The 14,490-nt window shown below is 50.8% G+C and overlaps 1 protein-coding gene and 1 pseudogene across 2 annotated transcripts; both read left to right on the top strand.

Annotated features, from left to right (window-relative positions):
* The first annotated feature begins 762 nt into the window (after positions 1-762).
* Positions 763-863, top strand: LOC132213997 (U6 spliceosomal RNA; annotated as a pseudogene).
* A 3,745-nt stretch (positions 864-4,608) lies between these two features.
* EGR4 (early growth response 4) lies at positions 4,609-7,309 on the top strand. Of its 2 annotated transcripts, none has more exons than XM_059660731.1 (2): positions 4,609-5,058; positions 5,456-7,309. In XM_059660731.1, exons 1-2 carry the CDS (start codon positions 4,926-4,928, stop codon positions 6,763-6,765), a joined length of 1,443 nt encoding a protein of 480 aa, XP_059516714.1. In that variant the 5' UTR covers positions 4,609-4,925; the 3' UTR covers positions 6,766-7,309. The 2 variants fall into 2 exon arrangements, with proteins under 2 accessions (XP_059516714.1, XP_059516715.1); XM_059660732.1 differs by having other exon boundaries at positions 5,459-7,309.
* Positions 7,310-14,490: the final 7,181 nt, after the last annotated feature.

The following is a 14,490-nucleotide window of genomic DNA, read 5'->3' on the forward strand; positions in this document are numbered from 1 at the left end:
GGTCAGGGAAGCCTAGGGGTGCTGCAGGGGCCCTGAGGGGGCGGGGGGCGGGAGTGGTGTACTGCAGAGGTTGCAGTTGGAGGCAAATTTCATCTCTGCTGCAGCCTTGTCCTTGTTCCTTTGATGGCTGGATTCTGCCTCTGTCCCTGCTCTTAAATAAATCCTTCAGGAAGAAGAAAAAGGGGGTGGGGAGGATGGGCGAGAGAAAGAATGGAGAGGAAAGGGGGAGAGAGGAGAGGCAGGGAGAAAGAAAGGCTGAGAGAGCTGTGATCCTGCATCTCCATGGCCCCAGGAAGAGGGATGTGGAACTGCTCCCCGCTCTCTGTCAGGAGTCGCCATGGAGACTGAGTGCTGGCCTCTTCATGATTAATACTCGGAGGCAGCTGTCTTCTTGGAGTCTTTTTAAAAATACATACACTATTATTTAAACACAATGATATTTAGAGCAGAAAGATCAAGGTGGGGAGGGGGAGGAGCAGTAGCATTACCAGAAGGATGACAGGGGCTGGGCCCTTCCCCACCTCCCTCCCTGGATCCAGAGCTTCCAGTCGCAGCCACTGTGGCATCTGCATCGGAAGGGCCCTCGCAGCGAGCTTCCAGTCGCAGCCACTGTGGCATCTGCATCAGAAGGGCCCTCGCAGCATAGGGCTGTGCTCAATGAACACTTGATGAATGAATTTGTTCATTCATTAATTCATTCACTAATTGCCTGTTCAATGCTTATCTAGAAAGCAAACTCTCGTGCTCGCTTCGGCAACACATACTAGTATACTAAAAAATAAATAAAATGGAACGATACAGAGAAGACTAGCATGGCCCCGAGCAAGGATGATACGCAAATTCATGAAACGTTCCATTAAAAAAAAAAAATGAAAGAAAGTAAACTCTCACCCTCGTCAGTTTGGCTCAGTGGATAGAGTGGTGGCCCTCAGATTGATGGGTTGTGGGTTCGATTCCGATCAAGGGCATGTACCTCGGCTGCAGGCTTGATCTTGCCCAATTGATGTGTCTCTGACATTGATGTTTCTCTCTCTCCTCCTCCCTTCCACTCTCTCTAAAAATCAATGGAAAAATGTCTTTAGGTGAGAATTAACAACAAAAGTAAACTCTACTTCACCTTTTTCTATGGAAATTAGAAATTTCCTCTCATGCCCTCCCCTCAAGGCCACACACACACCACCAACAACAAAGACAACACCAACAACTTTCACCCTGGCTTCCAGGGACCTTGTATGCATTCTCAGCACGTGTCTGATATGAACACAGCATTGCTAGCCAAGGCAGTCATTCCAGGGAATTCTTGCAGGGATGGGCACAACCAGATCAAGTTTCCACATCATACCCTATTTGAAAAGCTAGAGGGGCTCCTTCATCTCAAGTCATTCTAGAGTGAATCCTTTTGTAAAATGAATTCTTTCCCTAAGTTATCTTGTGAAGTAGACTAGCCTGGGCTTAACTCTCAGTGCTACCATTAATAGAAGTGTGGTCATGAGCATGTTATTTACTAGTAACGTTTCCAAGTCTATTTCTTCATCTGTAAAATGGGTCTCCAATTCCTTCCTCCACAGAGCTTTTGTGATGATGAAATATGTTAGTAAAGTGCTCAATGTATATGATCTCCCTTTTTTCATTCTGTGAATTTGTGTTTTATATTTGAAGTGTGAATTAATGTGGAGCTTATAGGTCTATGCTCCTATCTCTTCCATCCTCTTCCAATAATCTTTATTCTATCTGGGTCCAGAATCTCTTTTTTAAGCCATTAAAATCAGGGGGGCCCGAACCGGTTTGGCTCAGTGGATAGAGAGCTGGCCTGCGGACTGAAAGGTCCCAGGTTCGATTCTGGTCAAGGGCATGTACCTTGGTTGCGGGAACATCCCCAGTAGGGAGTGTGCAGGAGGCAACTGAATTGACGTTTCTCTCTCATCGATGTTTCTAACTCTCTATTCCTCCCCTTCCCTCTCTGTAAAAAATCAATAAAATATATTTTAAAAAATAAAAATAAAATCAGGGGGAAAGGATGGAGAGGAGCTGTGCTGGGAAGGACTACAAAATGTCCATTCCCCCTTTATATTTCCTCCTCCTCCTCGAGGAACCAAATGCAGATGCAACTGCCCTTCACAGGTAACCATCCGTGTATCACAGTGTGTGTTTGTGTGTCCACTGAGAATGGCTGGCCCACAACCAGACCACAGGCTGTGTTCTTCATCTCCTCTCCTACTCACTTCTCCCTTCCCAGCTCTGCAGTTAGGCCTGACCTCTAACAAGATAAAATAGGGGAGTTGGACCCTTGTCTCACGCAGGCCTGGCCCAAGGGCCTTTGGCAGAGAGCAGCAATGGCCCGGGATTTGCCAAAAGAGTAGGGAAATTATCCATGACTAAGAAGCAGGAGGAATGCTGTGGCAGAGGGAAGAACAACAGAAGGGACAGGGAACCTGGGGCTGGCCAATCTGGCCTGACGGGGAAACCTGGGGAGCCCTGGACACCTGCCTAGCCAAATCCCTCTGCTCCACCTCCCTCCTAAGCAGCAAAGTGCCAGAATGGATTTGAGACATGTGTGCCCTGCGTGTCTGGTGTGGGCTTGCCTGGTCTTGGCAATGCATTTGGATTGGGATCAAAATCAGGTCTGAAGTAGAGTTTAAAATAAATAGTACTCTGTGTGTCCAATCCTTACAGACATGTGCTGGGTTTCTGCATTTCCTACATACAAACACATGTACTGCTAACATAGAACTGATCTGTGGCATTCGTTAGAACATGCTGCATGTGCACAGCTGAGAAAACCTTTGTATGATTTCCAAACTCAAGAAGAAAATCAATGCTAGTGTGTTCACAGGTGTATTGCAGGTGATCATGTGATGACATATTCCAAGAACATACTTGTAGGGTCCTTGTGGGTTGGGGTAAGTGGCAGCAGGGAATGGAGATGGGTGTCTGGGTCCTGGTCGAATAAAAACCAAAATCTACCTTCTGGCCCATAGTAGACACTTAAGGAATTAATACTGAATGAATGACCATTGGGAAATTGAATGAATGAATGTTTGGATGATGGACATAGGGTGAAAGGCCTGAGAATTTGGTGAGGTTTGGGTACTCTTGGAGAGTATCAGTCAGCAAGGGAGACTGGGATATACACTGCTGGTTATGCTGTAGCCCATCACCCTTGAATGACTTTGTTCTCATTCCTAGGAAAGTAGAGAGGGAGGAGGGAACCCCAGGCCTGCCCTCCCCACCTTCCAGCACCCAGAGCTCAAAGTAGTGATGCTCTTGGTAAAGAAAATATGCTATCCCATGTACTCATTTGATCTGCTAAGTTGTCCCAGAAAGAAGTTAAGTAAGCTATAACACAAAATAAATTTTTAAACAATTATTTTAAAGATGAGAATATAAGACAGAGGGGAACCACAGCAGGATGAGATCAGGAGAGTAGGCAGGTGTCTTTGTGGGAATTGACTGATATGCAGCCAAGATTCACAGCCTCCTTAAGGTTAGGGAGGTTGTTTTGTGTCTTTTCCTGGTCTCTCTCTCTCTCTCTCTCTCTCTCTCTCTCTCTCTCTCTCGCGCGCGCTTTTCAGAAGGAGCCCAATTACTCCAGGTACTGATTCTAGGGAAATATATCCTGTCAATCCTCTGTGTGTTGCTGGGAACAACATCCCTAAAGTACGACATTTATATGGAGGCAGAAAAAAGTTCTACAGAATTATCTCATTAGGTGAAGGAAGAGTGAGCAGAAATTGGCCTTACTTCTCTGGAGGACAATTCGCCAGGTGTCCATCAAAATTTTACATACCATTTGACCAAAATTTACACTCATTGGAATTTATCCCACAGATCTATTCAGTGTATATAGTCAAGGATACTGACTACAACAATGTTGGTAAAAGCAAAACGTTGGAAACTTCCTGATCATGGATAGCAAATTGATCTCCTTTACAAAGGAGCATTATATAGCCTTAGAAGACATTTAATAGAGACTTTTAATTTTCAATTAAAAACATATCCTTGGGTACTAATTGACCTTTTCTCTCACCATTAGCAAGTAGTATGGTCCTTTACAATTTAAATAAGTTATTTTTCCTAGAATAAACTAAAACAACTATTAAGGAAATTAAAAACACAGGTGTGAGAAAATAACGAATAACTGGTTTACTGAGTACCCCAGTGCCTAGAACTTAATATGCTTTTAACCCAACTACTCTTTATAGCAAATATATGAAGTAGACACGTATAAGTATCTGCATTCAACAGGTGAGGAAACCGACGCTCACGAAGATTAAGACACAGCTGGTAAGTGGCAGAGGGCGGATTCGAACCCCAAACCGTGGAACCCTGAACCCACGCGTCCTTTCCTCGCCGTCCTTCGGCCTCTGCCTCCAGGCGGGAAGCGCACTTACTGGACGTCGGCCCCCACGCGGTGCAGCGCCAGCCAGGCGCACCCGCGGCCCCTGCGCGCACGGGGCTCCGCGCGCAGGGAGCGCGCGCGCACGCAGCGGCGAGGGCCCCGCGGCGGTGGCGGCGACGACGTCACAGCCGAGCTTTCCTTTTCGGGAGTCCCCGGCAAACATCCTGTGTCCATGTTTGGGCATTTACGTCACGGCGGCAGGGCCGGGGCCTCCCGAAATGGCAGTGGCCCCGGGAGTCGGAAGCCCTGTGCCAGCGCCGCCGCTGCTATATAAGTGGGGGGGCCGCGGGTTGGGGGAGCCCGGTTGCGCTTTGAAGAGGCGAGGAGCAGCCGCTCGAGGCCGGTCCCAACGAGCAAAGGTGCCACGGTCTCCCGACCCCTTTTCCAGAGGTGAGCGCCGGGAGCCAGGAGCCCGGGCACCTGAGTCTGCGAGGCGCGGGGCGCCCCGACTGCCTGCCTCCCCGCCATCCGCGCGCCCCCAAGCTCAGCGGGCGAGGCCCCGGTCCCCCGCAGCAGCCGCCGCGCCATGCTCCACCTTAGCGAGTTTTCTGGCCCCGACACGCTTCTGGTCAAGTCCGCCGACGACGGCTGTTGCTCGGAACCCAGCACCGAATTGCCCCGGCTGCCCGTCAGGGACGCGGCCGCGGGCTACCCCGGAGGTAAGAAGCGCGGCTGGGGGTGCTCAGACGGCGGCGCAGTGCGGGGGCGCACGGTGCCTGAGACAGGCTGGGATTGGGATGCAGGAGGTGTGGGGGTAGCGGTCGTAGGAAGCTCGGGGGTCTTGGGCTGCGCTCCGCCATTGCCACCCCACCGGGCCGTCAGCGCCTCCGCAGGAAATTGTGCGTGTATCAAGGTGTCCTTTTTGCCTGTGCACGTGTATTTTGGATGTGCATGTTTTTGTGTGCGTCTTGGAGCGTATGGCTGCTCCAAATGGGTTAGAATGGGCAAAAAGGCACTTTATGTGTATCGGTGGGCACCCAGGGATCCTTGGGTAGGGGCCGCGGCCCGAGGCGCGCCCTTTCCTGTGCCTGGAGTTGATTCCTGCTCCTTCCTCAGCAGGCGACTTCTTGAGCTGGGCTTTGAGCAGCTGCAGCGCCGGGGGGGATTTAGCCGACTCCTGCTTCCTGGAGGGGCCTGCGCCCACACCCCCTCCCAGCCTCAGCTACAGCGGTAGCTTCTTCATCCAGGCAGTGCCCGAACACCCGCACGACCCGGAGTCACTCTTCAACCTCATGTCGGGCATCCTGGGCCTGGCACCTTTCCCCGGCCCGGAGGTGGCAGCATCCCGGTCTCCGCTGGACGCTTTTCCCTCGGTTCCCGACGCCTTTCTGGCGGGTCCGCCGGACCTTTACTCCCCGGATGTGGGCGCTGCCGCCTTCACAGAGGCGTTCTGGGAGGCCTCACCCTCGGCCGGCACCCCTTCGCAGTGCCTGTATGAGCCTCAGCTCTCCCCACCCGACGTCAAGCCAGGCCGCCGGGCCCCTCCGGCCTCTCCAGCGCTGGACACTGCCTCGGCCTTCAAAGGTCCCTATGCTCCCTGGGAGCTGCTTTCAGCCGGGGCCCCAGGGAGCTGTGGGTCACAGGGAGGCTACCAGGCGCCCTCCGAGGCCCGTTTCCCCCCGATGGGGACCAAGATTGAAGACCTGCTGTCCATCAGTTGCCCCGCGGAGCTGCCGATCGACTCGGCCAACAGACCCTACCCGACGGGGGCCTACGACGCTTTCCCGCTGGCCTTGGGGAACTTGGGGGAGGCGGCCGAGGGCCTCCCGGGGCTCCTGACCCCTCCTAGCGGGGAGGGAGGGAGTAGTGGCGACGGCGGGGAGTTTCAGGCCGGTGCGCAGCCTCAGCTTTCCCCGCTGGGCCTCCGCAGCGCCGCGGCGGACTTCCCGAAACCCCTGGTGGTGGACATCCCTGGGGGCAGCGGCGTGCCCGAGCCTCCGGGGCCGCCGGCCCCTTTCTCCCCGGTTAAGGCGCGGCGCAAGGGGCGCCGGGGCGGCAAGTGCAGCGCGCGCTGCTTCTGCCCGCGGCCGCACGCCAAGGCCTTCGCTTGCCCGGTGGAGAGCTGTGTGCGCAGCTTTGCGCGTTCCGACGAGCTCAACCGCCACCTGCGCATCCACACGGGCCACAAGCCCTTCCAGTGCCGCATCTGCCTCCGCAACTTCAGCCGCAGCGACCACCTGACCACACACGTGCGCACCCACACGGGCGAGAAGCCCTTCGCCTGCGACGTGTGCGGCCGCCGCTTCGCGCGCAGTGATGAAAAGAAGCGGCACAGCAAGGTGCACCTCAAGCAGAAGGCGCGGGCAGAGGAGCGGCTCAAGGGCCTTGGCTTTTACTCGCTGGGCCTCTCCTTCGCCGCCCTGTGAGCGAGAAGTAAGTTTGTAGATGGGGGCGCCCCCGCGCCGCGCGCCGAGGAAGACCCGGCCCGCCCCTTTCCCGGCACGCCCCGGGGGAGGCCTCCGATCCGGTTCGAAGCGCCCGCCACTCGCGCCCCGTTTAGCACCGGCTCCGTGGACAGCTCCCGCCGTCCAGGATCGTCTCCTCCTCGTCTGCAGCGCTTGGGGGAAGTCATTTCCTTGGGACTCAAGGGTGTGTTGTACCTGGCGCACGCCCCACGCCGTCCCATAACCACCCGCCCCCCCGCCTTCGTGGTCCCCCCAAAGACAGGCTGGGGCAGCGCCGAGCCGGTCTCGAGCGGTATTTTGTACAGTAATGTTTCCAGCAGCAATTGGATGTAACGTTTTGCTTTGGGGCTATTTCCTGTTTGTTGTTCATTTTTGTAAAGCAGACGCTACGCTCAAGCAGTGCGCAAAACTGTTTATTTTTGCAATTAAAAGCATTGTGCTAAAAGCTTACTTTATCTGCCATCCAAGCTCCTGACCCTTCCTCCCAACCCCTTCCCCACCCCTGAACCCCTCCAGAAAATGTGACTCCTTACATTCATGGAGTCATTGTGGCACATAGTAGGCATTCAATAAATATGTACTGAATTAACAAATGAATTTAATCACAGCTAGCCTAAGGGCTCAAGGGGTTTCTGAAAATTGTGCATATATTATCCCCCTTAATCCTGAGTGCAGCAGTCATATACATACTCCATTTCAAAGATTCAGGAAGCAACCTACATAAACTTTCTGGGTAACCCAGCTAGGAACAGTCAGGGTCAAACCCAGATCTGTCTGGCTGCAAAATCAATGCTTTTTTTCCAACCCCAGAATGGCAGAACCTCAGCTTATAGCATTGTTTGAAAGGCTTCCTCCCAAGGGGTGAAATAGGTTCTGTAACTAGAGGGAGCCCCAGGCAGTAGCAACAGCAGCAGAAGATGGCCGCGTTTCAGTGCTGTGTGTGTGAACACCCAGTGTGTTGGGTGTCACAGACTCCAGCAAGTGCCTGTACATCTGTACGAGAATCACATGCTGTCAGTGCCCAAAGGGACTGAGCATCCATCTGGATGATTGATGGACAGAGCCAAGCCTAGAGAAGAGAGGGTGCTTGCCCGAGGCTCACAGCCACCCACCTCTCCTAAAGTTGCTCTTTCCACAACGGTTCTTCTCCAGGAGGCAGAAGCCCCCTTTCCAGCCAGTTTTGTTTTGCACTTGCCAAAGCCCCTTTCCTCTAACTCTCCTCCAGGTGAATCCCATCATGGCTTTTTGGGGGAAGGATGCAGCTAAGAGGGTGGTGAGGACAGCATGACCCTATGATAGGGAAGGTGGGTTTCACTGGGTGCCCTTCACTCCCTAAACTCCAAACCCAAAAGTTTATACACTCTTATTGGTCCCCTTGGGCAGAGACCTTGGGCGTTAAAAGCCTGTCATGCATCCCATCTCTCCTCCCCAGCAACTCCTGTCTGATAAGGAAAGGATGGCCTGTCTGGGGGCTTCATTCTTTTCTCTTCTGAGGTGTGCTATTCTTTTTTTTTAAGACACTATTTTTTTAAAAAAAAATGATTTTTAGAGAGAGAGGGGGAGGAGAGAGAGAGGAAGAAGAAAGAGAAAAAAAACCATTGATTTGAAAATAGGATTCCACCTATTTATGCATTCATTGGTTGATTCTTATTTGTGCCATGACTGGGGATTGAACCCATAACTTGGGTATATTGGGGTTCAATATACCAAATGAACTATGCTTCAACCAAGAGATGAAATAGAGAATTCCACCCATTTTTCTCCCCAGGTGTTAAGTGCTTTCATGTAGTTGAGTATCTTGTATCTAATAAACCAATTTGTGATAAAGGATTTGATATTACCTCTTCTAGGAGTTAACATTTTAAAAGAATGGCCTGCAGAGGGCAATGTTTAACCCTAGAGAGAGGCTCAAATGGTGGACTGTCAAGTATTGTAACAGATTCATGGAGACATAAGGTAATGATGACTCTCATTACGTACTATTAAAATGATCACACCTTTCACACTGACCACCTGACTTCACTTTCCATGAAGAATAGGTAAGGAAGAGCACAAAGGCCCAGATCTCAAGCAACTGGTCCCAAAACACATAACCTGAACAAAGGAAGAAGGGCAGACAGGCTGTGGTGGGTGGCATCTAACCACCCCACCCTTGCCTTCTTCATCAGCATTCCATCAAGTAGTCTGCTCCGTTGTGCCCCATCTTGTCTTCACACCTATCTAGGCCAAATATCACTGATGAGAAAATTGACCTAATAGTAGTGCTAGTACCAGAGCCCCGCCTGGTTCTAGAACTCTCAGCTGAGAAGTCCCTCCTATTACTCCCAAGGGAAACAGCTGCATTTTCTGGACTGTCCCCTAGGGATTCTGAGGGGAAAGAATGTTAAGCAGGAGATGGAAAGAATTAAAATCAAACCACCGGAAAATCAGGACCCAAACAGAGAGCAAGTAAAGCTGCTCTTTTCATTTGGTTCTCAAAATGTGGATGTTTCCCAGATTTAGTTTTATTTCAACACTCTCCTAGGAGAGCACATTCATTCCTGGGGACTTCATCTATCACTGCTCCATAGATGACTTCTAAGTCGGGGAGCCCTGGTCCCTACCCCAGCTGCAGTCCCGTGGTTCTAACGCACATCTCCGTATGGGTATCCTACCACCATTTCAAATACAATCTGTCGAAATCATCCTTCTGTATATACTGTACCCAATTTCTGCTAATGGTGACCATCATTTGTTTGGTTCCCTAAACTCACTTAAATCATCACAGTTCTTCTGTGGGATGCACCTTTGACTCTCCCCTTCCCCCATCCAGGCTGCCACTTAGACCTGTTGTCTTCTGGGTCTTATCTGCTCTTATCTCATTCAGGGTATATTGTTTCCTTTTATGTATTGTAATTTTTATCTAGTGAACTAATCTTCAGTGGGGATTTACCAGGGAGTAATATTCTGTGACCTGGGTTGAGGGTATGTTTCTTCTGAGCAATTTTGTGTTTGCTTGTGCCAGGCATTCCAGGAGAATCGACTGGTGGAGACCAGTCTTTTTTGTTTAAATATATTTTTATTGATTTCAGAGAGGAAGGGAGAGGGAGAGAGATAGAAACATCAATGATAAGAGAGAGTAATTGGTCGGCTACCTCCTGCATGCCCCACACTGGGGATCAAGCCCGAAACCCAGGCATGTGACCCCCAACTGGGTATCAAACTGTCACCTCCTGGTTCATAGGTTGAAGCTCAACCACTGAGCCTTGCTAGCCAGCTGGGCTGATGGAAACCTAATCTGTACCATGCAGGTGTTGAGTTCAAACTCTAACTCATTTAGTTATAAATTCTCAGAGGCAACTCCTCCTACTCTAAGCAGAACCACCCAGGTCAGGACAGACAAGCAATATTCCTTCCTCCCTATACCTTCTAGGGTTAGTCACAGCACATCTCATGCTTACATTTCTTTTCTTTTTTTAAAAAATATATTTTATTGATTTTTTATAGAGAGGAAGGGAAAGGGATAGAGAGTTAGAAACATCAATGGCGAGAAACACCGATCAGCTGCCTCCTGCACACCCCCTACTGGGGATGTGCCCGCAACCAAGGTACATGCCCTTGACCGGAATCGAACCTGGGACCCTTCAGTCCGCAGGCCGACGCTCTACCAACTGAGCCAAACTGGCCAGGGCTCATGCTTACATTTCTTGGTCTCAGTTCCTTTGTTTTGGTTCATGTAGATTTTCTTTCATTTCTTCAAGCTCAGCTAAGCACTTCAGGTGTCTCTTATATTTTGTGAATCAGTCCACGTATTGTGTAGCAGGAGGACTTTGGTGATAGCTGTTCAACAATACTGCTGAAAACTGGAGCCAGAAGATGTTGATTTCTCTATTAAAATATTTCCTGCATTTATCCTCTCTGAGCCTCTTGCCAGCACTTCGGCCCATGCCACACCTTCCACATACATGAACACCCTGGCTGTGACTCACACAGAATCTCATAATAACATGTAGTTGGAAGGAGCTTATAAAAACATCCTGTCTGACCCCTCATGAGGAGGAAACTGAGGTGCAACAGGTTTGGGGATTTTCTTAAGGGCACACAGAAGATAAGAGATTGAAGTGGGCCTTGAATCTAGGCCTAACAGTTCAAGACCAGTGCATATCCATATATCCAGTCATTCCATAAGTATTATTGAGTGCCTACTATATGCTGGGCCAGTGGTTCCCAATTTCTTTCCCTTCCAATACATCAGAGGAACTTGACACACACACACATCAGTAACAAGTTTCACTTACCATGGAGAGACAGGGAAGAGCAATAATAATAAGAATCTTGCCCAGCCAGCAGCTCCTATGAACCAGGAGGTCACGAATTGATCCCTGGTCAAGGCACATGCCTGGGTTGCGGGCTCGATCCCCAGTGTGGGGCAGCAAGAGGCAGCCAATCAATGATTCTCTCTCATCACTGATGTTTCCATCCTCTCTATACCTCTCCCTTCCTCTCTGAAATCAATAAAAAAATATTTTTAAAAAAGAATCTTGATGAGATGGGATATGGGGGAAAGTTTCACAAAGCAACCAAGAATGTCTTCTATTTTCTCCCCCTTCACCCCAACCCCTGTCTCCCTGCTTGTGATAAGCCTGAACTATATCAAACTGCTTCCTGTGGTCCCTCTGCCTCCATTCTTTCTCCCTCCATTCCACATCACTACTATTGTAATTTCCTTAAAACATAATTGATGGTGTTTTATCCCAAACGGACCATACCTTCCACCTTCCTATAAAAAAATACACTGCATTTAAAGCCCTCCATATCTAACCCAAATTTATCTTCCACCCTCCTCTGTCGTCTCTTCCATCACTCTGCCGCTCCCCTCCCCTCATGTATTAACCAAATCTTCCTACGCAAGGGCCGAGACCTTGTCTGTTTCACATTGTGGCTGCCATATCACCAAGCCTACTGTCCAGCACACTTAAATGCTTAATTATCGTGTGGGCTCATTGGCAAAAAGGAAAAAAATGGTGCCTAGATGCCTAAAAGGAGAAAGGAAAAGAGAAGGGGAAAGAGGAAGGAAGGAAGATGGTTAGGGAACATGACGCAGGGAAAGGATCAGGAGGGAGAGGCGGGAACAAGCAGTGCTGAGGCTCTGATCTGAGCCACAGGGTCTCATGAGTGAGACCACACTTCTGACCAGTCTGTGATGAGCCCATGATTCTCTGCCTTAGCTCTGGGCTCCAGATGTGTTTGTCATTCAGTTCTCTCTCTCTCTCTCTCTCTCTCTCTCTCTCTCCCTCTCCCTCTCCCTCTCCCTCTCCCTCTCCCTCTCCCTCTCCCTCTCCCTCTCCCTCTCCCTCTCCCTCTCTCTCTCTCTCCCTTGGTTTCTCTGGTCCACATGGAGTGGGATTCAGTTTAACATTTTTAGAACTGTGGTTCCCATAACAACCAAGCAGGAACTGTTGTCTGAAATGTAGCATGGGCACACATGCGCGCGCGCACACACACACACACATGTCCACATACACACACCTGCACACACACATACACAAAGGCTAGCACACTCACATGCATACATATGTGCATTCACTCATACATATACACATTTATACATGCACAATGTATATCCACATGGACTCAGACATGCACACACTTGCAAGCACACATGCATATGCACAGGTACAACCTACATGCATATATATATATATATATATATATATATATATACACATGCACAGCACATATATACATACACAAGCATGTTTTTGCATATTCACAGGAAGCACAGAGTGAGGACAGACAAACATCATTAGAATGAAGGTTAAACCAAGACAATATATGGATATTTGGGGCTGTCTGAAAAAGCAGGTGGATTTAGGCAATCTGCATTTTGGCAGAGGAAGATACAGTAAAGGGGTGGCAGGAAGGCACTGTTTTTAAGCATAACTTTGGAATTTGGTAACGAGTTCAAGTCCCGACTGCCATTTTTTGAGCTCTGAACTTTAACTTCCCCATCTGTAAAGTGGGAATAACAATAATAATGCCTACTTGATAGGTTTATTAGGACGATTGAATTACATGCAGAATAATAATTAGCATGATGGCCCTAGCTGGTTTGGCTCAGTGGATAGAGTGTTGGCCTGCAGACTGAAGGGTCCCAGGTTCGATTCTGGTCAAGGGCACAGGTCTGGGTTGCAGGTTGGATCCCCAGCAGGGGGCCTGCAGGAGGCAGCTGATCAATGATTCTCTCATCATTGATGTTTCTATCTCTCTCTTCTTCTCTGAAATCAATAAAAATATATTTAAAAATAATTAGCATGATGTTTAGCAGTTGGTTAATAGGAGCTGGTATCATTTAGGTCTTAGGATGAGTTATTTCAATTCTTAGATTTCTTCAATCTAAGAATTTCTGGAGGAGGAAAGAAATTCAGGAGCTAGAGGAAGGAAGAGGAGATAAGAGGAGTTTGACCTCCCTGGCTCAGTCCTTATTAAATTTGCTTCTCCCCAAAAGCCACCAGACAAGTCTACAAATTATCCTTTCTGATACTAAATACCCAAGGCTTCTGCTTTAGCAGTAGGATGGGGTCAAGAAAAGTCCAATCAGACTCATTTACTGGAGAATCCTGGGGTATGCTGATTTCTGCTCTGCTGCAGCTGGAATGCCCCTCATGGCCTTGGTGCTCACTGCCCACACTGATCTCTGTGCCTTTGTCCATGCAATGCCATCTCTCCTTTTCCTCACCCAAAGCCCAGCTCAGCCCTGAGCTTGGTAGCCTCAACACCCTGTCTGACTTCTCAGGCCCCACCCAGCCCTGTGGACTTCCTCCAAGCCTAGGACCGACAGCCAGAGGGCCAGGTGGGAAGGATCCTGGGCTGGAGGCCACTGCCCCTGTCCTCCTGCTTTAAGTCGGCGAACATGTGCTCCTAGATGGCACTCTCAATGGCAAGATTCCGAGCCTGGCTGCAGCCACTCCAACTCCCCTGGTTCCCTAGGGGTGCCCCGAGAGAACTACCCAAGCAGTCTCCGCGGAGACCGCGACCATGCTTCTGACCCAAGAGCACACCCAGGCGTGCACCCCGCGAGGCCGCTTGGGGACTGTGGCGCAAATCCCAGGAGGCGTGAGCGCGCCTTCCCTCTTCCGGTGCTACGGAACCGCTCACCAAAGCTTTTGCCCCGAGTGGGGAGACCCAAGCCGGAGTGGGAGTGGTCGGATCAGGGCGGAGAGGTTCGGGTCAAAGGTAGACAGCAGAGGCCACAACCGGAGGTGCCGGGTGGCAGGGAAGGTGCACGGGGCAGTGTTGGGAGCTGGGAAGGCAGGGACCCAGGACGCGCGCTGCGGGAGCGGTTCCCGAACCCCCAGGGCGGCGCCGCGGACCCCTCCCCCATCGAAGACACCTTCACGGGAAAACGTGGGGTCCCGGCGCAGCCGCTTCTGGCGGCATCTGCCGCTCCCCGGCTCATAGAAGAGCCCGCCCCGGAGGAGGGGCCGGCTCCGCCCCACCTCCTCGCTGCCTCCCTCCCCCTTCCCTGCTTTTCCTCTGGCCGCGCGCCCCCTCCTTCCTCCTCCATCCATCCCCCACCCCGTTTGTGGGCCCCTCCCGCTGCGACTGGCTGGGAGGCTTGACCGCCCCCGCCCCGATAGGGAGGCGGGGGCGCAAGCCGCGGCTGCCACCCGAGGCTGCGGAGGGGAACGAGATCCGAGGCCCCGA

This window comes from Myotis daubentonii, chromosome 12 (genome assembly GCF_963259705.1).
Source record: "Myotis daubentonii chromosome 12, mMyoDau2.1, whole genome shotgun sequence".
Lineage (NCBI taxonomy): Eukaryota > Metazoa > Chordata > Mammalia > Chiroptera > Vespertilionidae > Myotis > Myotis daubentonii.

Excerpts from the sequence above, each read along its gene's own strand:
- EGR4 (XM_059660731.1), top strand. The coding sequence starts at position 4,926 with ATGCTCCACCTTAGCGAGTTTTCTGGCCCCGACACGCTTCTGGTCAAG. Across the intron at positions 5,059-5,455 it reads GGCCGCGGGCTACCCCGGAG|CAGGCGACTTCTTGAGCTGG; the intron begins GTAAGAAGCGCG and ends CTCCTTCCTCAG.